Genomic DNA, 26,177 nt, shown 5'->3' on the forward strand with positions numbered 1-26,177 from the left:
ACGGAAGGAACGAGCTCATTATTTGTCTTAGACACCTTTGCATCTTGTCTTTCAGCATGTTAAAATAAAATGACACAGGTTGGTGAAACGGTTAACTGACAGCGGCTCTTGTCTTTATCTGTACTAGGTGTCCATTACACCATTTCTTCAGTAAAGTTTACTCTGCAGTCGCTGGCTCCTTCAGACCAACTGGCAACACATTTATTATCTGCGGACTCCAGACTGACAAGGCTGCCTGAGGCTATTGCTGCCAAGCCAAGTGGAACAGTGCCTGCTTTTCTGTCAAGGTCCTCTGCGGAGTGAAAAATGAAGCCGAGAGACGGGAGGTTCTGGCATTCGCTGGTGGTAATGACACTGTGCCTGTGCCTCGGCGGGACAAGTCAATCAGACCCTTCGTCACCGGTGTCCGGGTCCCACCGACCGACGGAGAAGTCGGGGGCAGCGCACAGGCGAGTCAAGCGGGGCTGGGTGTGGAACCAGTTCTTTGTGCTGGAGGAGTACACAGGCACTGACCCGTTATATGTGGGGAAGGTAAACAGTTCTTTCTCTTTTACGTAACAACATAAGCAATAGGAGCAGGAGTAGGCCATACGGCCCCTCGAGCCTGCTCCGCCATTCAATAAGATCATGGCTGATCCGATCATGGACTTAGCTCCACTTCCCCGCCCACTCCCCATTACCCCTTATTCCCTTATCATTTAAGAAATTGTCCATTTCTGTCTTAAATTTATTCAATGTCCCAGCTTCCACAGCTCTCTGAGGCAGCGAATTCAACAGATTTACAACTCTCTGAGAGAAGAAATTTTTCCTCATCTCTGTTTTAAATGGGCGGCCCCTTATTCTAAGATCGTGCCCTCTCGTTCTAGTCTCCCCCATCAGTGGAAACATCCTCTCTGTATCCACTTTGTCAAGCCCCCCTCATAATCTTATACGTTTCGATAAGATCACCTCTCATTCTTCTGAATTCCAATGAGTAGAGGTCCAACCTACTCAACCTTTCCTCATAATTCAACCCCCTCATCCCCGGAATCAACCTCGTGAACCTTCTCTGAACTGCCTCCAAAGCAAGCATATCCTTTCGTAAATAAGGAAACCAAAACTGCACGCAGTATTCCAGGTGTGGCCTCACCAATACCCTGTATAGCTGTAGCAAGACTTCCCTGCTTTTATACTCCATCCCCTTTGCAATAAAGGCCAAGATACCATTGGCCTTCCTGGATCACTTGCTGTACCTGCATACTATCCTTTTGTGTTTGATGCACAAATACCCCCAGGTCCCGCTGTACTGCAATCTTTCTCCATTTAAATAATAACTTGCTCTTTGATTTTTTCTACCAAAGTGCATGACCTCACACTTTCCAACATTATACTCCATCTGCCAAATTTTTGCTCACTCACTTAGCCTGTCTATGTCCTTTTGCAGATTTTTTGTGTCCTCCCCACACATTGTTTTTCCTCCCATCTTTGTATCGTCAGCAAACTTGGCTACATTACACTCAGTCCTTTCTTCCAAGTTGTTAATATAGATTGTAAATAGTTGGGGTTCCAGCACTGATCCCTGCGGCACCCCACTAATTACTGGTTGCCAACCAGAGAATGAACCATTTATCCCGACTCTCTGTTCTCTGTTAGTTAGCCAATCCTCTATCCATGCTAATATATTACCCCCAACCCCATGAACTTTTATCTTGTGCAATAACCTTTTATGTGGCACCTTGTCAAATGCCTTTTGGAAGTCCAAATACACCACATCTACTGGTTCCCTTTTATCCAGCCTGTTCGTTACATCCTCAAAGAGCTCCAGCAACTTTGTCAAACATGACTTTCCCTTCATAAATCCATGCTGACTCTGCCTGACCAAATTTTGCTTTTCCAAATGTCCCGCCTTTCCCCCTTCTAAATGCCAAACCCCGATGTCCTCGATCGATCTGCCGATTAGAGATGTTGGCCCTGAGGAAGGGTGCTTTGGGACTCGAGCGTGTGATCGCTAATGAATTTGGCAGAAATTCCTGTCTGCATGATTTTCAATGGAGGCACCAATCCTTTTTTGAAATCAATGAGATATGCCTCTGCCAAAGTTGTGGGGAGAGGAATTTCAGAACTATATATCTTGGCCTTTCACACCGTGTGGTTTCAGGGCTCAACTGTTGCATCCACAAGTGTGTGCAGGTGAACACTGTACATTATTTTCAGATACCGAGTTATGGTGTGAGATAATTTGCTTCACTTTTTATAATTTGAATTAATTATACAATCATCGAATGGCACAGCACATTCAGCCCCTCGTACCTGCTCTTTGAAATTAATCCCATTCCCCTGCTCTTTCCCCATAGAGCTCAATACTTGTTATCCCCTTCAAATGTTTATCCAATTCCCTCTTGAGAGTTACTGTTGAATCTGCTTCCACTACTCTTTCTGGGCAGTGTGTCCCAGATCACAACAACTCGCTGCGTGAAATAATGTTTCCTCATCTCCCTCTGGTTCTATTGCCAATCACCTTAAATCTGGGCCCCCAGCTATTTACAATATACATTAACGATTTAGACGAAGGAATTGAATGCAATATCTTCAAGTTTGCAGATGACACTAAGCTGGGTGGCAGTGCGAGCTGCGAGGAAGATGCTAGGAGGCTGCAGGGTGACTTGGACAGGTTAGGTGAGTGGTCAAATGCATGGCAGATGCAGTATAATGTGGATAAATGTGAGGTTATCCACTTTCGTGGCAAAAACATGAAGGCAGATTATTATCTGAATGGTGACAGGTTAGTAAAACGGGAGGTGGAACGAGACCTGGGTGTCATGCTACATCAGTCATTGAAGGTAGGCATGCAGGTACAGCAGGCAGTAAAGAAAGCAAATAGCATGCTGGCCTTCATAGCGAGGGGATTTGAGTACAGGAGCAGGGAGGTCTTACTGCAGCTGTACAGGGCCTTGATGAGGCCGCACCTTGAATATTGTGTGCAGTTTTGGTCTCCTAATCTGAGGAAGGACATTCTTGCTATTGAGGGAGTGCAGCGAAGGTTCACCAGACTGATTCCCGGGATGGCAGGACTGACATATGAAGAAACACTGGATCGACTAGGCGTATATTGACTGGAATTTAGAAGAATGAGAGGGGATCTCATAGAAACATATAAAATTCTGACGGGATTGGACAGGTTAGATGCAGGAAGAATGTTCCCGATGTTAGGGAAGTCCAGAATCAGGGGTCACAGTCTAAGGATAAGGGGTAAGCCATTTAGGACCGAGATGAGGAGAAACTTCTTCACTCAGAGAATTGTGAACCTGTGGAATTCGCTACCACAGAAAGTTGTTGAGGCCAGTTCGTTAGATATATTCAAAAGGGAGTTAGATGTGGCCCTTATGGCTAATGGGATCAAGGGGTATGGAGAGAAGGCAGGAATGGGGTACTGAAGTTGCATGATCAGCCATGATCATATTGAATGGTGATGCAGTCTCGATGGGCCGAATGGCCTACTCCGGCACCTATTTTCTATGTTTCTACGTTTCTATGTGTCCTCTGGTTACCGAGCTTTCTGCCATTGGAATTATGTTTCTTCTTTAGTCGCTCTATCAAAACCCATCAAGATTTGGAACAACTCCATCAAACCTCCCCTTAACCTCTCCCTGCTCTAAGGAAAACAACTCCAGCTTCTCCAGTCTCTCTACATAACTGAAGTCTTTCATCCCCGGAACCATTCTCGTAAATCTCCTCAACAGCCCCTCGAAGGCCTTGACATCCTTCCGACGAACAAAGTCCTTGTCAAAGTAATTGTTTGAAATCTCCAAAATGCCTGTGCGTGTGATTCATGCAGAACTGAGTGGTTCCACCTGATTTTTATTACCACTCATGGGGATGACCGTGACTCTCTTAATACTTTGTTCATGAATTACCCTGTCAGGCCATTGAGAGGAGAATCGTATCTCACAGAGGCAGAATGAATATCTCCCATTCTATTCAATTACCACTAAAAGTTTAACATTGGTTCTACTGCCACTTTGAATGTGTGCCATACATGTTTAATTTTGCAAAATACATGTGATTTATAAAAAAAAAATCAGTGCATGCCAGAAAAAATGCACTCCTTTAAAAATAGCTGGCCCGACTCGATAAATCTGATGAAGGACAAACACTTAAGGAGGTGGGCTATAAAACACATTGTAAAGGCGAAACTCGCTTAAATATAAAACATTCTGCCATTTCTTTCACGTCGGTGTACCGAGAGCATTGGTGATTTGGGGCAAGTCAGTATCTTTGGTGTAAACTGTTGAAGGAGGAGACTTTTATTCCCTGTTTCAGCCACGACCCTGGAGACAGCCATCCATTCTGAAACCCTGTAAAGCAATTCAATAACCGTGCACTGTCAATGACATGCTTATCATCGCAGAAATTTATAGCAAGGAAGGAAGCCATTCGGCCCATCGTGTCCGTGCTGACCAAAAAAGAGCTATTCAGCCTAATCTCACTTTCCATCTCTTGGTCCGTAGCCCTGTAGATAACGGCACTTCACGTGCACATCCAAATGTGGTGAGGGGTTCTGCCTCTATCACCCTTTCAGGCAGTGAGTTGTTCCAGACCCCCACCACCCTCTGGGTGAAGACATTTCCCCTCATATCCCCTCTAAACCTCCCCCCAGTTACTTTAAATCAATGTCCCCTGTTTGCTGACCCCTCTGCTAAGGGAAATAGGTCCTTCCTCTCCAGGCCCCTCATAATTTTATATGCCTCAATAAGGTCTCCCCTCAGCCTCCTCTGTTCCAAAAAAAACAATCTCAGCCGATCCAATCTTTCCTCATAGCTAAAATTCTCCAACCCTGACAACATCCTCGTAAATCGCCTCTGTACCCTCTCCAGTGCAATCACATCGTTCCCGTAATGCGTGACCAGAACTGCACGCAGTACTCCAGCTGTGGCCTAACTAGTGTTTTATACAGTTCAAGCATAATCTCCCTGCTCTTGTGTTCTATGCCTCGGCTAATAAAGGCAAGTATTCCGCATGCCTTCTTAACCACCTTATCTACCTGTCCTGCTACTTTCAGGGATCTTATGAACAACTTATATTTATATAGCACCTTTCACACGAAAACATGTCTCGAGGTGTTGTACAGGGTGCAGTGGTGGATCACAAGCAGGAGTTTGGGGGTGGGGAGGTGAGGAGGAGGACACAATGGAAAGGAGTCACATTTCTGGAGGCTTTGTGCAGTTGGAGAGGTCGCACGGTAAAGAGGCCTAGGAAGAGAGTTTGAGTGTGCAAGGACAGTGCTGACTAAAATACCTGTCACCGGTGGCGGAGCAGAGGGAGGGGGTGGTTGCAAAGCAGACTCGTGCCATAAAATAAGAGGAGGGCTGAGAAAGGTGGCAGAGCAAGGAGAAGGATTTGTAAGAGATACTGTGCCAGTGCAGGTCAGCGAAATCATTCGACAGCAGGAGTTAGCATCTTGCGGGGGGGAGGGGGCGGCGTTGGTGGGGGGGGCGGGGAGGGCGGGGGTGAGGGAAGAACATGGAGGGAGGAAAAATAAAAATAGAAAATGCTCAGCGGGTCAGGTTGTAATTTTTTTCTGGTGAATTTTATGTTAATTAATATGTAAGATGTTAGCAGTGGGAAATAGCATACCAAACAATCCAGAATTCACATCAGTAGCAAGATAAACAGCGTTACCGCTTCCGGTCAATGACCCTTCATCAGAACTGGCAAATGTTCGAAATGTAACGGATTCTTAAGGAGCACTGAAAGGGGGAGGGGAGGAAAGAACAAAAGGGAAGGTCTGTGAAAGGGCGGAAGGCAGGAGAGATTTGAGAGACAACAGAGTTGATCGGCCGACTTGAGATAGTAATGGCAGAAGTTAGAAAAAGGTTACTGCATAAGATAAAAGTTCACGGGGTTGGGGGTAATATATTAGCATGGATAGAGGATTGGCTAACGAGCAGAGAACAGAGATAAATGGTTCACTGTCTGGTTGGCAACACGTAACTAGTGGGGTGCCGCAGGGATCAGTGCTGGGACCCCAACTATTTACAATCTTTAATAACGACTTGGAAGAAGGGACTGAGTGTAACGTAGCCAGGTTTGCTGATGATACAATGCTGGAATAACTATCAGCTGCCATGGGAAACAGAGAGAAAAAATACATAAGATCAGAGGGGTGGTTAAAAAACGGGAGGAAAATGAGCAAAATATGGGTGGAAGAATGCCTGGGGCAAGGGGGATAAGATGGTGATTGTCTTATGGACTCTTACATGTCGGGCTACCTCTACGAATTATATCTGTATAATATAATAGCAGCACAGGGTGTAAGTTGGATAAAAAACACAGCTACAAACAGAAAGTGGAACTCACTACCACAAGGAGTAGAGGAGGCAAACAGCACAGATACAGTTAAAGAGAAGCTCGATAAACACGAGGGAGAAATGAAGAGAAGGATATGTTGATGGGGTTCGATGAAGAAAGGTGAAAGGAGACCGTGAGGAACATAAACACCAGCATAGACCTGTTGAGCCGAATGGCCTGTTTCTGTGCTGTAAATAGAAACATAGAAACATAGAAAATAGGTGCAGGAGTCGGTCATTCGGCCCTTCGAGCCTGCACCGCCATTCAATATGATCGTGGCTGATCATGCAACTTCAGTACTTCCTGCTTTCTCTCCATACCTCTTGATCCCTTTAGCCGTGAGGGCCACATCTAACTCCCCTTTGAATATATCTAACAAACTGACCTCAACAACTTTCTGTGGTCGAGAATTCCACAGGTTCACAACTCTCTGAGCGAAGAAGTTTCTCCTCATCTTGGTCCTAAATGGCTTACCCCTTACCCTAAGACTGTGACCCCTAGTTCTGGACTTTCCCAACATCGGGAACATTCTTCCTGCATCTAACCTGTCCAGTCCCATCAGAATTTTATATGTTTCTATGAGATCTCCTCTCATTCTTCAAAATTACATTGAATATAAGCCTAGTGATCCAGTCTTTCTTCATATGACACTCCTGTCACCCCGGGAATCAGTCTGGTGATCCTTCGCTGCACTCGCTCAATAGCAAGAATGTCCTTCCTCAGATTAGGAGACCAAAACTGTACACAATATTCAAGGCGTGGCCTCACCAAGGCCCTGTGCAACTGCAGTAAGACCTCCATGCTCCTATACTCAAATCCTCTCGCTATGAAGGCCATCATGCCATTTGCCTTCTTCACCACCTGCTGTACCTGTATGCCAACTTTCAATGACTGATGTACCATGACACCCAGGTCTCGTTGCACCTCCCCTGTTCCTAATCTGTCACCATTCAGATAATAATCTGCCTTCCTGTTTTTACCACCAGAGTGGATAACCTCACATTTATCTACATTATACCGCATCTGCCATGTATTTGCCCACTCACTTAACCTGTCCAAGTCACCCTGCAGCTTCTTGGCATCCTCCTCACTGCTCACACTGCCACCCAGCTTAGTGTCATCTGCAAACTTGGAGATATTACATTCAAATCCTTCATCTAAATCATTAATGTCTATTGTAAATAGCTGGGGTCCCAGCACTGAACCTTGCGATACCCCACGAGTCACTGCCTGCCATTCTGAAAAGGACCCATTTATTCCTACTCTTTGCTTCCTGTCTGCCAACCAGTTCTCTATCCACGTCAATACATTACCCCCAATACCATGTGCTTTGATTTTGCACACTAATCTCTTGTGTGGGACCTTGTCAAAAGCCTTTTGAAAGTCTAAATACACCACATCCACTGGCTCCCCCTTGTCCACTCTACTAGTTACATCCTTAAAAAATTCTAGATTTGTCAAGCATGATTTCCCTTTCATAAATCCATGCTGACTTGGACCGATCCTGTCACTGCTTTCCAAATATTTTGTAGCTCTTCCAGCTCAAACACATCAGACAGAGTAGACGAGTACAAATGCTAGTTACGGTCAAGATTCCGACATTGCAACAGTGACTCTATTTCAAAAGTACTTTATTGGCTGTAAAGCACTTTGGGATGTCCTGAGGTGGTGAAAGATGCTATATCAATCCAAGTTCTTTTTTTGGAACATGGGCATATTGATTGTGAATTGAAAAGTGTACTAACCTGGGAATCCCTGATGTGAATTCTGGATTGTTTGGTATGGGAAAATATGCTATTTCTCAGTGCTGACATCCTACACATTCATTAACATAAAATTCACCAGAAAAAAAAGATCAAAAATACTCCACCAGCTTTTGCAATGTCATCATATTTTGTCGACCTCCATCTACTTGCCTGGATGAGTGCAGCTCCAACAACACTCAAGAAGTTTGACACCATCCAAGGCAAAGCAGCCCGCTTGATTGGCAGCCCATCCACCACCTTAAATATTCACTCCCTCCACCACCGGCGCCCCCTGGCTGCAGTGTGTACCATCTACAAGATGCACTGCAGCAACTCGCCAAGGCTTCTTCGGCAGCACCTCCCAAACCCGCGACCTCTACCACCTAGAAGGACCAGGGCAGCAGGCGCATGGGAACACCCCACCTGCACGTTCCCCTCCAAGTCACACACCATCCTGACTTGGAAATATATCGGCCATTCCTGGGTCAAAATCCTGGAACTCCCTCCCTAACAGCACTGTGGGAGTACCTTCACCACATGCACTGCAGTGGTTCAAGAAGGCGGCTCACCACCACCTTCTCAAGGGCAATTAGGAATGGGCAATAAATGCCGGCCTTGCTAGCGATGCCCACATCCGGGAACAAATTTTTAAAAATATGTAATATTTTTAAGAATGCTCTTATAAAGGTAATAACTTTAGCTTAGATTGTCTAATCGATGTTATTTTAATGGGATTACTAGAGCATGAGTGGATTATTGATTGTGATAATATAATGGCAATTGGAAAATCCAATCTCTGAGCTGATTGGCACTGTAACACAAATTCCAAACCTGCTTAATGCTCCGTTGTGAATTCGAATGCTGCCAAGTATTCATTTCAACTTCATGAGTGCCTCAAGGTCCTCCTCTGAGTTTAAGGGACACCTTAATGCTCTGTCCAGAGGCTGATGTTCGAACGTGAGCACCAAAGTTTATTCTTCATTCTATATCTTGGGCGTAATGATTTTAGGAACATAGGAGCAGAAGTAGGCCATTCAGCCCCTCGAGCCTGCTCCGCCATTCAATGAGATCTGCGACCTAACTCCATACACCCGCCTTTGGAGCATATCCCTTAATGCCTTTGGTTAATGGAAAGCTATCAATCTCATATTTAAAATTAACAATTGATCCAGCATCAATAGCCATTTGCAGAAGAAAGTTCCAAACTTCTATCACTGTTTGTGTGTAGAAGTGTTTCCGAATTTCACTCCTGAAAGGTCTGGCCCTAATCTTTAGACTGTGTCTCCTAGTCCAAACTCCCCAACCAGTGGAAATAACCTCTCTCTATCTACCCTATCTGTTGCCCTGAATATCCAGAAGACTTCGATCAGATCACTCCTTAACCTTCTAAATTCTAGGGAATACAACCCGAGTTTGTGTAATCGCTCCTTGAAATTTAACCCTTGAAGTCCAGGTAGCATTCTAGTAAACCTACGCTACACTCCCTCCAAGGCCAATATATCCTTCCTAAGGATTTTGGAGAGCTCTCCATGCAGAACCTCCCTCAGGTGCAGCATTCAGGGTAAGCTTGAACTAAAATAGCAGCACGGAATATTTCACCTCAATATCAGTAGATCTATGATTGCCTGATTGTGGAAAGGTATTGGTGGTTGAAAGAAAGAAAGACTTGCATTTATTTAGGGATGCGTTCATTTGAAACACCTAAAGCTCTGATTGGGGCTCCTTGATCACATGACCTGATTGCTGATTTGTCCCCCTGAAGGCTGAGACACACCCAGCAGTTTCTCCAGAATGTGTAACTGGAACCGCCCTGCCGACATGATCAGTGACTTTTCAAAGTGTAACTCGAGCCATTCTGACTGCTGACTCCAGACAGAAAAGAGCTCACATGGAACAGGCAAAGCTCACTCTCATGGGCTAAGACCTTCCCCCACCCGCCCCCCCCCCCCAAACCAGTTCCTGCCCACAACCACCAGCTCCCAAGTGCCTGACTTCTCCCCCGCCCCAGCCCAAGTTCCTGAGCTCCGCCCCCCCCCCCCCCACCCCACGGATTCATGACCTGTATCCCCCCAACAAGTTCCTGACCTAGCCCCTCACTCCCGCCACCTCCCCCGCCATAGATGGGGCGTTGTGAGTGGCTCACGGATTGTTAACAGGTTTATTGGGTATGAAGTGAATAGTGACAGTGTCGTGACTTACTGATTTCATCCTGTCCAATGATGTCACTTGGCACACATGCACCGAGCTTTCTGAGAAATCAACCAGGTGTAGGGGAGGAGAGGGAGAATGTGGTGCAGGTGTAAAGGGGGTGGGGTTGGAAGAACGTGATCCGTCTCACCATCTGGATCAGGTTCTCGCTCTCAACACCCCCTGTAGACCTGGATCATGTTCTTCCCCCATCCCCACAGTGCTCTCCGTGCTCTTTACCCCCGCCTCTCCCCCCACCTCCTCTCCCTGAGTTCCCTCTCCCTCTATCTCCCCTCTAAACTCCTCTCCCCTGTACTCTCTCTCTCCTTGCCTCCCCTCTCTCTCCCTCTTCCCAGTCTCTCCCTGCCACTCTCTCCTCCAGTCTCTCTCTCTACCCTACTCTCTCTCACTCTCCCCCACTCTCTCTCTTCCCCACTCTCTCTCTCTCTCTCTCACTGCCCCATTCTCTCTCTCTGTCCCCACTCTCTCTCTCTCTCCCCCCCCAGTCTCTCACTCTCTGTCCCAGTCTCACTCACTCTCCCCCATTCTCACTCTCTCCCCCAAAATCTTTCTTCCCCCCAATCTCTCTCTCTCCCCCCCACTCCCCACTCTCTACCCCCTCCCCACTCACTCTCGCTCCACAGTCTCTCCCCACTCTCTCTCTCTCTCTCTCTCTCACTCTCTCCCTTAGTCTCTCTCCCTGCCCCTGTTTCTCTCTTTACCCCAACTGTCTCCCCCCCCCACGCTCTCTCTCTCTCCCCCCCACTCTCTCTCACTCTCTCTCTCTATCTATCCCAGTCTTTCTCTCTCCCCCATTCTCTCTCTCTCACTCTGTCTTCCTGTCTCTCTCTCTCTGTGCCCCATTCTTTCTCCCGCTCTCTCTCCCCCACTCTCTCTCTTTCTCCCTCCAGTATCTCTCACTGCCCCAGTCTCTCTCTCTCCCCCCCAATCTCTCCCTCTCTCCCTCAATCTCTCTCTCTCTCCTGCAGTCACTCCCCCCCCAGTTTCTCTCCCCATAATCTCTTTCTCTCCCTCCAATCTCTCTCTCTCTCTCTCTCTCTCTCTTTCTCCCCCAGTCTCTCTCTCTCCCTCAATCTCTCTCTCCCCCTCTCTCCCTCCAGTCTCGCTCTCTCCACCCCCAGTCTCGCTCTCTCCCCCCACAGTCTCGTTCTCCCTCCCTCAGTCTTGCTCTCTCTCCCCCCAGTCTCTCCCTCTCCCCAGTCTCTCTCCCTCTCCCCCAGTCCCTCCTTCTCTCTCCCCCCGTCTCTTTCTCTCCCTCCCAGTCTCTCTCTCGCTCTCTCTCTCCCCATCTCTCTCTCTCTCTCTCTCCACACCTCTCTCTCTCTCTCTCTCCCTTTCTTGCTCTCTCTCCGCCCCAGTCTCTCTCTCTCTCTCCCCCAGTCTCTCTCTTTCCCACCTCCAATTTCCTTTCTCTCTCAGAAGGCAGGGAAATTGTTCATGTAGATAATCACAGCGATATTCCAGGCGAAAGTCCCAGAGATAACTCAAGCTCAGACTCAAGCTACAAACTCGACAGCATGGTTCGGCCCCACTTCCACAAACATCGCATTGCGCGACGCGACTGGGTTGAGCATGCATGCGCAAAATGGGACGGAGGCACAGCGCGCACGCGCAGAAGGCCACAAAAATGTTTATGCATATAATCACTCCGTTTATATAGCGCCTTTCATGACCTCAGGATGTCCCAAAGCGCTTTATGGGGTACATGAGGTACATTTTAGAGTGTAGTCACTGCTGTAATGTAGGAAACATAGCAGCCAATTTGAGCACAGCAAACTCCCACAAACAGCAATGTGATAATGACCAGATCATCTGATTTTTTTAGTGATGTTGATTGAGGGATAAATATTGGCCGGGACACCGGGGATAACTCCACTGCTCTTCTTCCAATAGTGCCGTGGGATATTTTACGTCCACGTAAGGGGGCAGTCAGGGCCTCGGTTTAACGTCTCATTCGAAAGACGCCACCTCCGACAGTGCAGCACTCCTTCAGTACTACACTGGAGTGTCAGCCGAGACTTTTGTGCTCAAGTCTCGGGAGTGGGACTTGAACTCACAACCTTCTGACTCCGAGACGAGGTTGCTGTTAAAGTTGCCTGTTGCCTGGGACTTCCTCCATATTGGACACAGGGAGATTATAGTTAAGTGGAGGAATAAAAAAAGGACAAAAATGGTAACTGAATGTTTACTATAACCTGGACGTTACTGTTGGTGACTTTATCGTATGAATCTTATCAAATCATACCAACGATCTCTGCCCATTATTTTAATTGAGGTGTTAACCAAAGTATTTTAAATGAATTATGGCTTCCGCAAAAAAGCAATGAATATAAAAGCAAAATACAGGCAACTCTTGCTTATCCGCTCACGGATGCAACGGGAAACCATTGTAACGGCATTTAAAATTCCGTGTGTGCGGCGCTACTGCAGCCATTGTCTCTCGCGGCCACCGCTGACGTCGGAGACCTTTCAGCCTGGGAAGGTATCAGGCCGGTGCGTTCGGAGTTCTTTCAGCCAGAGAAGGCAGCGCACTCCGGAACCTCGGAGTTAGACAATTTCCTCCTCCAGGCCACCTGCATGCATGCGGGTAATGTCCATACTTAACTGCCTTGTTACTGTCTGTAGCTGATTGCACAGTATTTATTCATTGAAGATTTAACTTTATAATGTCAATCGCTCGAACGGAGAAATCGTTTACCCGGCATCGCCCAATCCCCGAGGGTCCCGGATAATCGAGAGTTGCCTGTACTGCAGATGCTGGAATCCAAAATAAAAACAGAGAATGCTGGAAATCTCTGCAGGCCAGGCAGCATCTGTGGAGAGAAAAACAGAGTTAACGTTTCGGGACAGAGAAAGGAATTTGACATGAGCATGGTAAACATTCACACAATAACACCGCTGTCAATCATGTCTCTCTAGCCTTATAAATGTTGACACCTTGGCCAAACTCGATAAAGATCTCAAAATGAACTTTAATTGAGGCATTACAACATGCCGCGGTGCAGAGGGACCTGGGGGTCCTTGTACATGAATCCCAAAAAGTTAGTTTGCAGGTGCAGCAGGTAATCAGGAAGGCGAATGGAATGTTGGCCTTCATTGCGAGAGGGATGGAGTACAAAAGCAGGGAGGTCCTGCTGCAACTGTACAGGATATTGGTGAGGCCGCACCTGGAGTACTGTGTGCAGTTTTGGTCACCTTACTTAAGGAAGGATATACTAGCTTTGGAGAGGGTACAGAGACGATTCACTAGCCTGATTCCGGAGATGAGGGGGTTACCTTATGATGATAGATTGAGTAGACTGGGTCTTTACTCGTTGGAGTTCAGAAGGATGAGGAGTGATCTTATAGAAACATTTAAAATAATGAAAGTGATAGACAAGATAGAAGCAGAGAGGTTGTTTCCACTGGTCGGGGAGACTAGAACTAGGGGGCACAGCCTCAAAATACGGGGGAGCCAATTTAAAGTTGAGAGGGAATTTCTTCTCCCAGAGGGTTGTGAATCTGTGGAATTCTCTGCCCAAGGAAGCAGTTGAGGCTAGCTCATTGAATGTATTCAAATCACAGATAGATAGATTTTTAACCAATAAGGGAATTAAGGGTTATGGGGAGCGGGCGGGTAAGTGGAGCTGAGTCCACGGCCAGATCAGCCATGATCTTGTTGAATGGCGGAGCAGGCTCGAGGGGCTAGATGGTCTACTCCTGTTCCTAATTCTTAGGTTCAAAACTTTTAATAATCCTCTTCCAGCAAAGCTAATGTATTTTGATTCCATTACGCATGACAGAAATAATATCAAAGAGAATGTTTTGGTTTCATTTGGTTTGTCCAAAATTGGCCCAGGCCATCAAACCCTGAGCAACTTCTAGGAAGATAGGAAGAAGAGGAGGCCATTCAGCCCCTCCAGCCTGTTCTCCTATTCAGTTGGAGCAAGGCTGATCGGTATCTTAACTCCATCTATGCATGTTGGTTCCGTAACCCTTAATATCCTTGGCGAACAAAAATCTATCCACCTCAGTTTTGAAATTTTGAATTGCTCCCCGCAACCCCTCCCCTCCCCCACCCAGCCTCAGCAGCTTTTTGAGGAAAGAGAGTTCCAGGTTGAAACGTAGAGCTATAGAAACATAGAAAATAGGTGCAGGAGTCGGCTCTTCGGCCCTTCGAGCCTGCACCACCATTCAATATGATCATGGCTGATCAAGCAACTTCATTACTTCCTGCTTTCTCTCCATATCCCCTGATCCCTTTAGCCATAAGGGCCACATCTAACTCCCTTTTGAATATATCTAACGAACTAGCCTCAACAACAGTCTGTGGTAGAGAATTCCACAGGTTCACAATTCTCTGAGTGAAGAAGTTTCTCCTCATCTCGGTCCTAAGTGGCTTACCCCTTATCCTTAGACTGTGACCCCTGGTTCTGGACTTCCCCAACATCGGGAACATTCTTCCTGCATCTAACCTGTCCAATCCCGTCAGAATTTTATATGTTTCTATGTGATCCCCTCTTATTCTTCTAAATTCCGGTGAATACAAGCCCAGTTGATCCAGCCTTTCTTCATATGTCAGTCATACTATCCCGGGAATCAGTCTGGTGAACCTTCACTGCACTCCCTTAATAGCAAGAATGTCCTTCCTCAGATTAGGAGACCAAAACTGCACACAATACTCAAGGTGTGGTCTCACCAAGGCCCTGTACAACTGCAGTAAGACCGCACTGCTCCTATAGTCAAATCCTCTCGCTATGAAGGCCAACATGCCATTTGCTTTCTTCACCGCCTGCTGTACCTGCATGGCAACTTTCAATGACTGTTGTATTGATATAAGCCTAGTCGATCCAGCCTTTCTTCATATGTCAGTCATGCCATCCCGGGAAGGATATTCTTGCTATTGATGGAGTGCAGCGAAGATTCACCAGACTGATTCCCGGGATGGCGGGACTGACCTATCAAGAAAGACTTGATCAACTGGCTTGTATTCACTGGAGTTCAGAAGAATGAGAGGGGACCTCATCGAAACGTTTAAAATTCTGATGGGTTCAGACAGGTTAGATGCAGGAAGAATGTTCCCAATGTTGGGGAAGTCCAGAACCAGGGGTCACAGTCTAAGGATAAGGGGTAAGCCATTTAGGACCGAGATGAGTAGAAACGTCTTCACCCAGAGAGTGGTGAACCTGTGGAATTCTCTACCACAGAAAGTTGTTGAGGCCAATTCACTAAATATATTCAAAAAGGAGTTAGATGAAGTCCTTACTACTCAGGGGAATCAAGGGGTATGGCGAGAAAGCAGGAATGGGGTACTGAAGTTGCATGTTCAGCCATGAACTCATTGAATGGTGGTGCAGGCTAGAAGGGCCGAATGGCCTACTCCTGCACCTATTTTCTATGTTTCTATGTTTCTATGTACCATGACACCCAGGTCTCGTTGCACCTCCCCTTTTACTAATCTGTCACCATTCAGATAATAATCTGCCTTCCTGTTTTTGCCACCAAAGTGGATAACCTCACACTTATCCACATTATACCGCATCTGCCAAGAAGAAGTGCTTCTTGACGTCACCTCTGAACAGTGCAGCTCCAATTTTAAGGTTATGCCCCCATTGTTCTGGACTCTCTCCACTAGAGGAGAGGCGGGTCTTCCTGCTGGTAAAAGTGTTAACTTGGTTTAGCTCCAAACATTTGGTGGGTGAGAGTTATGCCAACACTTTGCCTATTCAATCATCACCCCTGTGCTCGCTGACCTACATTGGATGAGTCGGGCAGCACCTTGATTTTAATATTCTCACCCTTGTTGTCAAATCACTTCATGGCCTCGCCCCATCTCTATCACTGTACCTTCCTTCTGCCCTGCAACCCTCCCAGAAAGCTGCGCTCCTCCAATTCTGGCCTCTTACGCATCCCCGATTTTCATCGCTCCACCATCGGTGGCCGTGCCTTCAGCTGCCTGGGCCCTAAGCTCTGGAATTCCCTCCCTAAAACTCTCCGCCTCTCTACCTCCGCTCCTTTAAATCGCTCCTTAAAACCTACCTCTTTGTCCGAGCTTTTGGTCACCTACCCTAATATGTCCTTATGTGGTTCGGTGTCAAATTTTGTTTGGTAATGCTGCTGTGATGCACCTTGGGATGGATTGTACTACATTAAAGGTGCTATATGAAGGCAAGTTGTTGTTGTTGTTGAGTAGCCTTAGCAAGGGTCATTGGAGGCCGGTCAAAAAGGATTTTTAATGTTCATTTTCATGCGGCCAGGAAGAGCAGGCGTCCTCCTCCCAGGGTCATCTTCAAATAAAAACTCTAGGCAGCTGCCAGGCCATGGGGGGGCCCCCTGGGATTTCCCACCCACCCACGCCCCAGTAATGTCCTGCCCTCCGCAGTCAGCCAGCTGCCTCAGTGTGCCAGTGTAGCAGCTGCAGCTTGTAATGTATGCACCTGCGAGTATGCTCACAGCTTTGTAGAGCTGTTGTTGTCGAGCGGGCAAGTCCGAAGGCCTCCTCGTAGGACTGCTCCTGGGCACGGCCAAGGAGGCCATCAGCCGGTCCAGGCAGCGGGCGGTCGAGGGGGTCGTTCAGCCTGACTGCCTGCCTCTCTTCCGCGCGTACATCCGGGCCAGGGTGTCCGTGGAGATGGAGCGCACGGTGTTCACCGGTACGCTCGCGGCCTTCCGCGAGAGGTGGGCGCCGAAGGGACTGGAATGCATCATCACCCCCGGCAACCAAATTTTAATTTGATTTTTTTGGCTAAAGTTTTATTTGTTTATTGTCCCGGTTTTAGTGTCCTCCCCTTTTAGCCAGGGGGCACTTGTATAATTTGTGTTTTTAGTGCCCTCAAAAAAAAACCAAGGGGGCACTTGTTTGAAAGTGTTTGATGTGGCCCCCCCCCCTTTAATCATGGGGCACTTGATTGATTTGTTCACAACAAAAATAGTTGTAGAGCTGTTGTTACCTGTACGTCGAGCCCCCTCCTAGGTGGTGTGCGCTGGCGACATATTTCTTCCTCCAGCAGTACAGCCTCTATTACAACATGCAGCTCCTGTTTGTGAGCCTGGGGGGCGTCAGGACCACCATGCGGGAGCTGCCTGTCTTTCACCAGGAACTCATCAGGGTCTGGAACAGAGTCTCCACCAAGCACAGCTCTCCACCAGCTGGACTGGCGGCTGTCCTGCAGGAGCTGCTGCTCGGGAATCCGTACCTCCACGACCGCGGTTTTAGGTGGCAGGCGGACGAGAGGGCTGTGGCTGGCGAGGTGACCAGGGTCAGGGACCTGCTCGATGGTGGAAGAGCGGGCTGGATGGTGCCAGACGTGCTGGCACGGCGCCGAAATTGGGCCGACGTCCGCCGTGCGGCCGATGCCATCGAGTCACTAAAAACAGCTCTGGGCCCTGACTCCGTTCAGTGCGTCGAGGAGGCTCAAGCACGTGGGGAGATCCCGTCCGAACTGAGCCCTTGTCCGGACGGAATTCCTCATTGGCGCCAAACCCCGAAACCTCCCTCGGGAGCCGGCGTCTCACAACTTGAGCCTCCTCGGGGAAATCCCCTCCGTGCCTTTCAGTTTTGCGCGGAGGGGTTTCCTGTACGGGCTGCTCCTGCACACTCTCAACTTTGCCATCCTCGTCTGCCGTCCGGACACGCCATGGCGTACCATCTTGCCGTCCGGAGGAGGCGGGGGTCCCCGATGGAGTGCACTCTACGCAGGAGTCCTCCCACTATTTATCGGGGACTTGGCCTGGAGGGTGGTGCACGGAGCAGTCCAGTGCAATAAAATTTTAAGTCGGTTCACGGGCTCCCAGGCTGCCTGCCATTTCTGCGGTCTGGAAGAGTCCGTGTTCCATGTTTTTATGGAGCTTGCGAGGTTGCGGCCCCTGTTCCGTTATTTAAGGGGCTGCTCCTCAATTTCTGGTTGCACTTCAGTCCCACACTCCTGATCTTTGGGCACCCTGTGCGGAGGGGAGCGGGTAGGTCCGAGGGCCTCCTCGTAGGACTGCTCCTGGGCACGGCCAAGGGGGCCATCAGCCGGTCCAGGCAGCGGGCGGTCGAGGGGCTCGTTCAGCCTGACTGCCTGCCTCTCTTCCGTGCTTACATCTGAGCCAGGGTGTCCCTGGAGATGGAGCACACGGTGTCCACTGGTACGCTCGTGGCATTCCCAAGAGTTGGACACCGGAGGGACTGGAGTGCATCATCAGCCCCGGCAACCAAATTTTAATTTGATTTGTTTAATGTCTAAAGTTTAATTTGTCTAAGTTTGTCAGTTTTAGTGCCCCCCCCCTTCCCCTTTTAGCCAGGAGGCACTTGTATAATTTGTATTTTTGTTGTATTGTTACTGGACCAGTAATCCAGAGGTCTGGACTGAGTTCAGATCCCACCAGGGCAGCTGGGGAATATAAATTCTGTTCATTAAATAAATCTGGAATAAAAACCTAATGTCAGTAATGGTGACCATAAAACTACCGGATCGTTGTAAAAACCCATCTGGTTCACTAATGTCCTTTAGAGAGGGAAATCTGCCGTCCTTACCTGGTCTGGCCTATCATCATCATAGGCGGTCCCATGAAATCGAGGGAGACTTGCTTCCACTCTAAAAGTGAGTTCTCAGGTGGCTGAACAGTCCAATACGGGAATTACAGTCTCTGTCACAGGTGAGACAGACAGTGGCTGGAGGAAAGGGTGGGTGGGGGAGTCTGGTTTGCCGCACGCTCCTTCCGCTGCCTGTGCTTGTTTTCTGCATGCTCTCGGCGACGAGACTCGAGGTGCTCAGCGCCCTCCCAGATGCTCTTCCTCCACTTGACTTTCAACTGCAATCTGTTGTACCAAACTGCTACAAATGGAACAGCGATTCCTCTCCAGGGCAATTAGGGATGGGCAATAAATGTTGATCTTGCTGGTGATGCTCACATCTCAGGAACAAATACATTTATAAAAACATCACTGTCCTTCAGCTCAATAGTAGGGGTGGGGGGGGGGCATTCTCGCCATCGAATACCCCCCCCCCATAGCCTGCCAATTCAACGATGTTCAATACAAAATGGGCGGATTGCAGGGAGCAGCGCGTGCTGCTGCAGGAGGAGCGCAGGAGCGGCAAGAGTCCGTAGAGGGAAGTGACCGGGGCCCAGAAGAGGCGCCAGTTCGGGGCCCAGGGGCAGCACGGGCCAGCCCACACTGCGATATGAGTGCGCGCTCGGTCTGTGCAGCAGAGCTGATCTCCAGTTAGTCCTGGTAAACCCTTGCCACTGGACCAAGACCTAGCTCTGTCAAGCCCGTGAGGTGGCTGGTGTGCAACGGCCACCATGTTAAAAAAATCCACGCACAGGCATCTGCCACCCTTCACGATGTAGTTCAGGATCTGGAATATTAGGTCCTTCATTGAAACACCTGTGAACTCATCCCTTTTTGGCGTGGAAGCAAGTCATCCTCGCTTCGAGGGGCTGCCGATGATGATGGCGATAGGACGGATTGTGTGGAGTGGACTAGATTCCTCTTCCTGCAGCTCCCATGCCCTCGCGCTCCCCTCCCCCACGCACTCCCCTCCCCTGCACTCCCCCCCCACCCCGGCACTCCCCCCCCCCCACCCGCTCCCCCGCACTCCCCCCACACTCCCCCCCACCACGCACTCCCCTCCCCTGCACTCCCCCCCCCCCACCCCGGCACTCCCCCCCCCCACCCGCTCCCCCGCACTCCCCCCACACTCCCCCCCACCACGCACTCCCCTCCCCTGCACTCCCCCCCCACCCCGGCACTCCCCCCCCCCCCCCACCCGCTCCCCCGCACTCCCCCCACACTCCCCCCCACCACGCACTCCCCTCCCCTGCACTCCCCCCCCACCCCGGCACTCCCCCCCCCCCCCACCCGCTCCCCCGCACTCCCCCCACACTCCCTCCCACCACGCACTCCCCTCCCCTGCACTCCCCCCCCACCCCGGCACTCCCCCCCCCCCCCACCCGCTCCCCCGCACTCCCCCCACACTCCCCCCCACCACGCACTCCCCTCCCCCGGCCCCCGCACTTCCCCCCACACTCCCCCCCCCCGCCACCACGCACTCCCCTTCCCCGCCCCGTTGGAGATATCAATATCTGATTCGCTGCCTACATGTAAAAGTAAGTCAGCCGCTGGGTGTGAGTTTGAATGCCAGTCTAAAGCTGACTCCCCCAGCATGGGTGGTCCAGCATTTCGCTCCAATCAGACTAAATTGACTGTGAGTTCTGAGATCATGGCACTCTATAATTAAATATTGATTCAGATTTGCAAGTGTGGTTGCAGCCAACTTGTGACAGTCATCAGGCAGGTATATTGCTAAATGAAGCTTCACGGTTGATATAGGGAAAAATCATTAAATAAAAATGATGTTCTGAAGATGAATTGTTCAGCACTCATCCCATAGCTCATCGGAAACCTGGTTATGTTGTGTTTTTTTTTAGATCTGTGAGACAGTTGATAAAACAACAAATATTCTTCTCAAGACGTTAACGTGTCTGAATTATGATTTTTACTTTTATTGCAACTGTCAGCCCCCTCAGCTTATTGCAATTATTTTACAAGATAAAGAGTACAATTCAACATGTTGAAGCTGACAATTAAAAACGAACAGATTCCACTGCGTACAATTTTGGGTGGACTGATAATGATTATCCGAGAGGCTTATCGAGACCAAGCCTGGCGATGTGAGGCAGAAATATATGACAGCGCTAAATGCTGAGTTGCAGGCTCTATATAATACTCCACGGGGCCCAAACTGCCCCTTTTTGTCGCCCCGTTCGCGCCTCCAGGGCGTTTCCACCCGGGAGAGGAGAGGGGCTAGCGCTTCCGGGAAAATTGCCCCGGAGGTTTTGCGGGGGGGGGGGGGGGCGGTGCTGTACCATGTGCCGTGAATACCGCCCTCGGCCAGGGTGCAACCGGCGATGGTGTCATCGTCGTGCGCGGCGACCCGTTTGCGTCCCGCGGGTGGAAGTTGCCACTCGGGCCGCGAGAAGCTGGTGGACATCCACCGCCAAGGCGCCCGCGGCCGGCGTTTTATTCCGCCGACTGACTCTTGGGTCGGCCCGACAGCAGCGGCCGTTGCATCAACCAGGCCGCCATTGTGCAGCCCGGAGCTCCGTTTTGGGCCTGCCGAGTGTGCAGCGGCCTTCCCCTTTAAACGAAGGGAAGGGGGCCATTGTAATGCGTTCGCGCTACACAGAGCATCCGCAGAGCGCTGGCCTCAGTGCTGTCCCGCCGCCCCGGGAGCGCCCCCACCCCCCCCTGCCCCCCACCACCCCCCCCCCCCCCCCACCTAGACAGAAGGCCGGAGACAGCCCTCCACTTCCGTTGAGGCCCGCACGACCCAATTCCATGTCGGGGCGCGGGACTTGCGTGCCGGGCAATAAAGGTCCCAGCCCTGGAAGGTTACCAGCCCTCAAATCAAGGCGAGGAGCAATTTCGCCCCACATGAGGGTTGCTCAGGCCAGAAGGGATAGTTGCAGATCAGAGGTATTTTTGGAGGGAGAGGAAAGAGACTGGACAGGTTAGATGCAGGAAGAATGTTCCCGATGTTGGAGAAGTCCAGAACCAGGGGACACAGTCTAAGGATAAGGGGTAAGCCATTTAGGACCGAGATGAGGAGAAACTTCTTCACTCAGAGAATTGTTAACCTGTGGAATTCTCTACCACAGAAAGTTGTTGAGGCCAGTTCATTAGATATATTCAAGAGGGAGTTAGATATGGCCCTTACGGCTAAAGAGATCAAGGGGTATGGAGAGAAAGCAGGAAAGGGGTACTGAGGTGAATGATCAGCCATGACCTTATTGAATGGTGGTGCAGGCTCGAAGGGCCGAATGGCCTACTCCTGCACCTATTTTCTATGTTTCTAATTCTCCTCGTTCATTTCGCAAATCTCTTCTACTTTGCTCACAGAGTAAAAGCAAAAGGAAATTTGGGGCCAGGTTACCACCTTACCCAGCCTCTTGGTCATGGGGTGGCACATAATGGGGCCGATGCAAAAAAGGCAGGGTGGGGGGCCGGCAGATAGTAACAACGGCAGACAGAAATATATTTAATAATAGGAGGGAAAAGCTGGTATCTGTGAAGCTGCAGTGTTGGCCGCTGAAACATAGAAACATAGAGATTAGGTGCAGGAGTAGGCCATTCGGCCCTTCGGGCCTGGAGACTCAGTCCACCCAGTGACCAAAGCTCTGAGTTTTAGCTGGTTCTGCGAGGTGAGGGGGTGTGGGGACAGCGGCGGTGGAGGAGGAGGGGGTTGAAGGGAGAATAATGGTCTTTTCTGCATTTCTGAGGTATGATTCCTATAGACTGGCTAAAGATTGAGTTAACCATAAGTCTGACGGTCTCCTCCCAAGCTGACTTGGCTTCACAAAATGTTAAGGGGGAAAATTCGGGAGCGCCCCGTTTGGGGGGCGGGGGGGGGGGGGGCGAACTTTTGAAAGCTGGGGATCATTAGCACCAGATGGTACTGATTCCCAGCTTCTCCACTTCCTTCCTGGAGCACGATGGGACACAGTCGGGGCGGTCGTGATGCAACGCCAGACAATGGGCCGGGCAGCACTGTCGCAATCCGAGGCTCCTTCCCTCCCTTAAAGGGAAAGGCCATCGCTGCAGGCTCAGTATTGTGACCAGTCAGCTGGTCTCCGATGGCAACCGCGATCCGGCCCCATCAGGCCCATGCACGGCAGCCGAGTGCCGGGCCGATCAGCCCCGTGCTCGGCTCCAGAGGCGGACAAAAAAGAAATCCAAAAAATTGAAAAACAGCATTGTAGAAATTTTTGCTTTTTACCTCGGCAACATCCCCTCTCGCCCCCCCGAAGCCTCCCGAACAAGGTCTCCCTTGCAGCTGTCAGTGTCTTCGCCCGGCAATGCTGCGGGGGGGGGGGAGGGGGGGGGACGGAAGTTCAGGTCCATGGCGTTACCGGGGCGATGCGCGCGGCGATGACGTCGCAATCTCCGGACGAAGGAGTCTCTGGGCGAAGGAGATCGGGCCACAACGTCCTGCCGCCGAAGTTAGCGGGAGTTGTTCATCTCGCAATGCCCGGTCGGTAAATGGTTAGCGCCCCCCGCAGGTTATAACTCGAGGCGCCAAGGAGGCCAATTTCTCGGCCAATATGTCTGTTACAAAGCGCAACAAAATAATGCTGCCTGTGGGATCTTGCTTTGCGGGATTTGGCTCCGCATTACAACAGCGATTTCACTTCATTGGCTGTAAATCCCTGAGATCAGAAGAAAGACTGGATTGGCTAGGCTTATACTTACTGGAATTTAGAAGAATGAGAGGGGATCTAAATGAAACATAAAATTCTGACAGGACTGGACAGGTTAGATGCAAGCAGAATGTTCCCGATGTTGGGGAAGTCCAGAACCAGGGATCATAGTCTAAGGATAAGGGGTAAGCCATTTAGGACCGAGATGAGGAGAAACTTTTTCACCCAGAGAGTGGTGAACCTGATGAATTCTCTACCACAGAAAGTTGTTGAGGCCAGTTCGTTGGATATATTCAAGAGGGAGTTAGATGTGGCCCTTACGGCTAAAGGGATCAAGGGGTATGGAGAGAAAGCAGGAATGGGGTACTGAAGTTGCATGATCAGCCATGATCATATTGAATGGTGATGCAGGCTCGAAGGGCCGAATGGCCAACTCCTGCACCTATTTTCGATGTTTCTTTCATGAAAGGCGCTATATAAATGCAAGGGTTTCTTTAAACCAGCTCGTGCTCAGTTACTTCCATTGAAAGCCATAAAAACATTGATGATCATAAAACTTGCATACATTACCCAATATGTTTTGTGTGACAAGTTGAGCACACAAGCCCTCAGCATGAGACCATTTTTGCATAGTCGGGGCATGGTAGCAAAGTGGTTACGTTACTGGAATGGTAATCCGTAGGTCTGAATGAATGATCTGGAGACTGGAGTTCAAATCCCATCATAGCAGCTGGGGAATTTAAATTCAGTTCATTAAATAAATCTGGAACAAAAAGCTAGTATGGGCAATGATACATTACTCATGACCAAAAAAAAACCTACTGAATTGTCCGGTTCACTAATGTCCTTTTGGGAAGGAAGCCTATATGTGATTTCAGACCCTCAGCAATGTGGTTGACTCTGAACTGCCCTCTGAAATGGCCACTCAGTTGCATCAACCCACTGCAAGAAACTATAATAAGACCTTCACCACACGGACTGCAGCGGTTCGAGAAGGTGGCTCACCACCACCTTCCCAAGGGCAAGTAGGGGCGGCAATAAATGCTGGCCTTGTCAGAGAGGCCCACAGCCCATGAATGAATCAAAAACTAATTACAGTGGTGATTGACTTGTGTACCGAATGAGTCTAATCTTGCATTTATTTGCCGCCAGCTTCACTCCGATGTTGACCGGGGAGATGGTTCCGTCAAGTACGTCCTTTCGGGAGAAGGTGCAGGCTCCATCTTCACTATTGATGAGAGCACGGGGGACATTCACGCTACCAAAAGGCTGGATCGCGAGGAGCAGGCCTACTACGCGCTCCGCGCGCAAGCTGTCGACCGGCTAACAAACAAACCCGTCGAACCCTTGTCCGAGTTTATTGTGAAAATACAAGACATCAACGACAATGAGCCGCGTTTTCTGGACGGTCCGTACCTGACCAGTATCCCCGAAATGTCTCCCGTGGGTAAGTTTAAAGGTTACGCCCTCACTGAGCGCTCTGCTTAACTTTTCTTAGTTACATGTGTCGATCCCAGCAATGGCGTGTGACAGATGCATTTTTCTTACACAGCCGTTCTTGGCACCATTACCTCACAATAGGGAAAGTTGTTAAGATAGGAACAGGGTAGGCCATTCAGCCCCTCGAGCCTGCTCTGCCATTCAATGAGATCGTGGCTGATCTGCGATCTAACTCCATGTATCCGCCTTTGGCCCATATCCCTTGATACCTTTGGTCAACCAAAAGCTATCAATCTCAGATTTAAGTTGACCTGCCGTTTGCGGAAGAAAGTTACAAACTTCCACCATCCTTTGTGTGTAGAAGTGTTTCTGAACTTCACTCCTGAAAGATCTGGCTCTAATTTTTAGGCAATGTCCCTTAGTCCTAGACTCCCCAACCAGCAGAAATAATTTATCTCTATCTACCCTATCAATTCCCCTTAATATCTTGAAGCTTCGATCAAATCAGCACTTAAGCTTCTAAATTCCATAGAATACAACCCTAGTTTGTGTAATCTCTCATCGTAACTTAACCTTTGGAGTCCAGGTATCATTCTGGTAAACCTACACTGCACTCCCTCCAAGGCCAATACATCCTCAGGTGTGGTGCCCAGAACAGCTCACAGTGCTCCAGGTGTGGTCTAACCAGGGTTCTGTACAGCTGCAGCATAACTTCTACCCCCTTGTGTTCTAGACCTCTAGATATAACAGCCAGCATTCCATTAGCATTTTTGATTATTTTCTGTACCTGTTCATGATGTTTCAATGATCGATGTTTCTGGAGCCCCAAGTCCCTTTGGACCTCAACTGGATTTAGCCTTTCACCATTTACACGGTACCCTGTTCTATCCTTTTTAGGTCCAAAGTGCGTGACCTCACACTTACCTACGTTGAAATCCAATTTACTACGGTTTTTCCCATTCACTTTATCTATCGCTATCCCTTTAACTACCAGTTGTGGAATTTCGAGGCCAAAATCGGGGCCCATGGAGTCAGTGAGGTGCCTGCACCACTCCACCCTAAAGTAGGCCCAAAACATTTCCGATCCTGGACCTCAATTTGAAAGGCACCGGGGAACTGTGGGATGCAAGCGGGCCCTCAGCTCGCTGCACCTCGCCAGTCGCTGGAGGGCGGGAGATCAGGAAGCTCCCACTTTAGGCTGGGGGGTGGGGAGGGAGGGAAGGGGTCAATGCACGGGCCTGCTCCTATTTCTTATGTTCTTATGGGGATAGGGGGATAGCGCAGGAAAGTGGA

At 49.4% G+C, this 26,177-nt stretch overlaps 1 protein-coding gene across 1 annotated transcript in view; it reads left to right on the forward strand.

Moving 5' to 3' along the window:
* The first annotated feature begins 306 nt into the window (after window positions 1–306).
* The window catches only part of LOC139260600 (cadherin-7-like), a 167,952-nt gene continuing 142,081 nt past the window's right edge, over window positions 307–26,177 (forward strand). The window contains exons 1-2 of the mRNA XM_070877024.1: window positions 307–531; window positions 24,597–24,891. Coding sequence (XP_070733125.1) covers window positions 307–531; window positions 24,597–24,891 — 520 coding nt within the window. The remainder of the gene's footprint in view (window positions 532–24,596; window positions 24,892–26,177) is intronic.

This window comes from Pristiophorus japonicus, chromosome 1, assembly GCF_044704955.1.
Source record: "Pristiophorus japonicus isolate sPriJap1 chromosome 1, sPriJap1.hap1, whole genome shotgun sequence".
Classification (NCBI taxonomy): Eukaryota; Metazoa; Chordata; class Chondrichthyes; family Pristiophoridae; genus Pristiophorus; species Pristiophorus japonicus.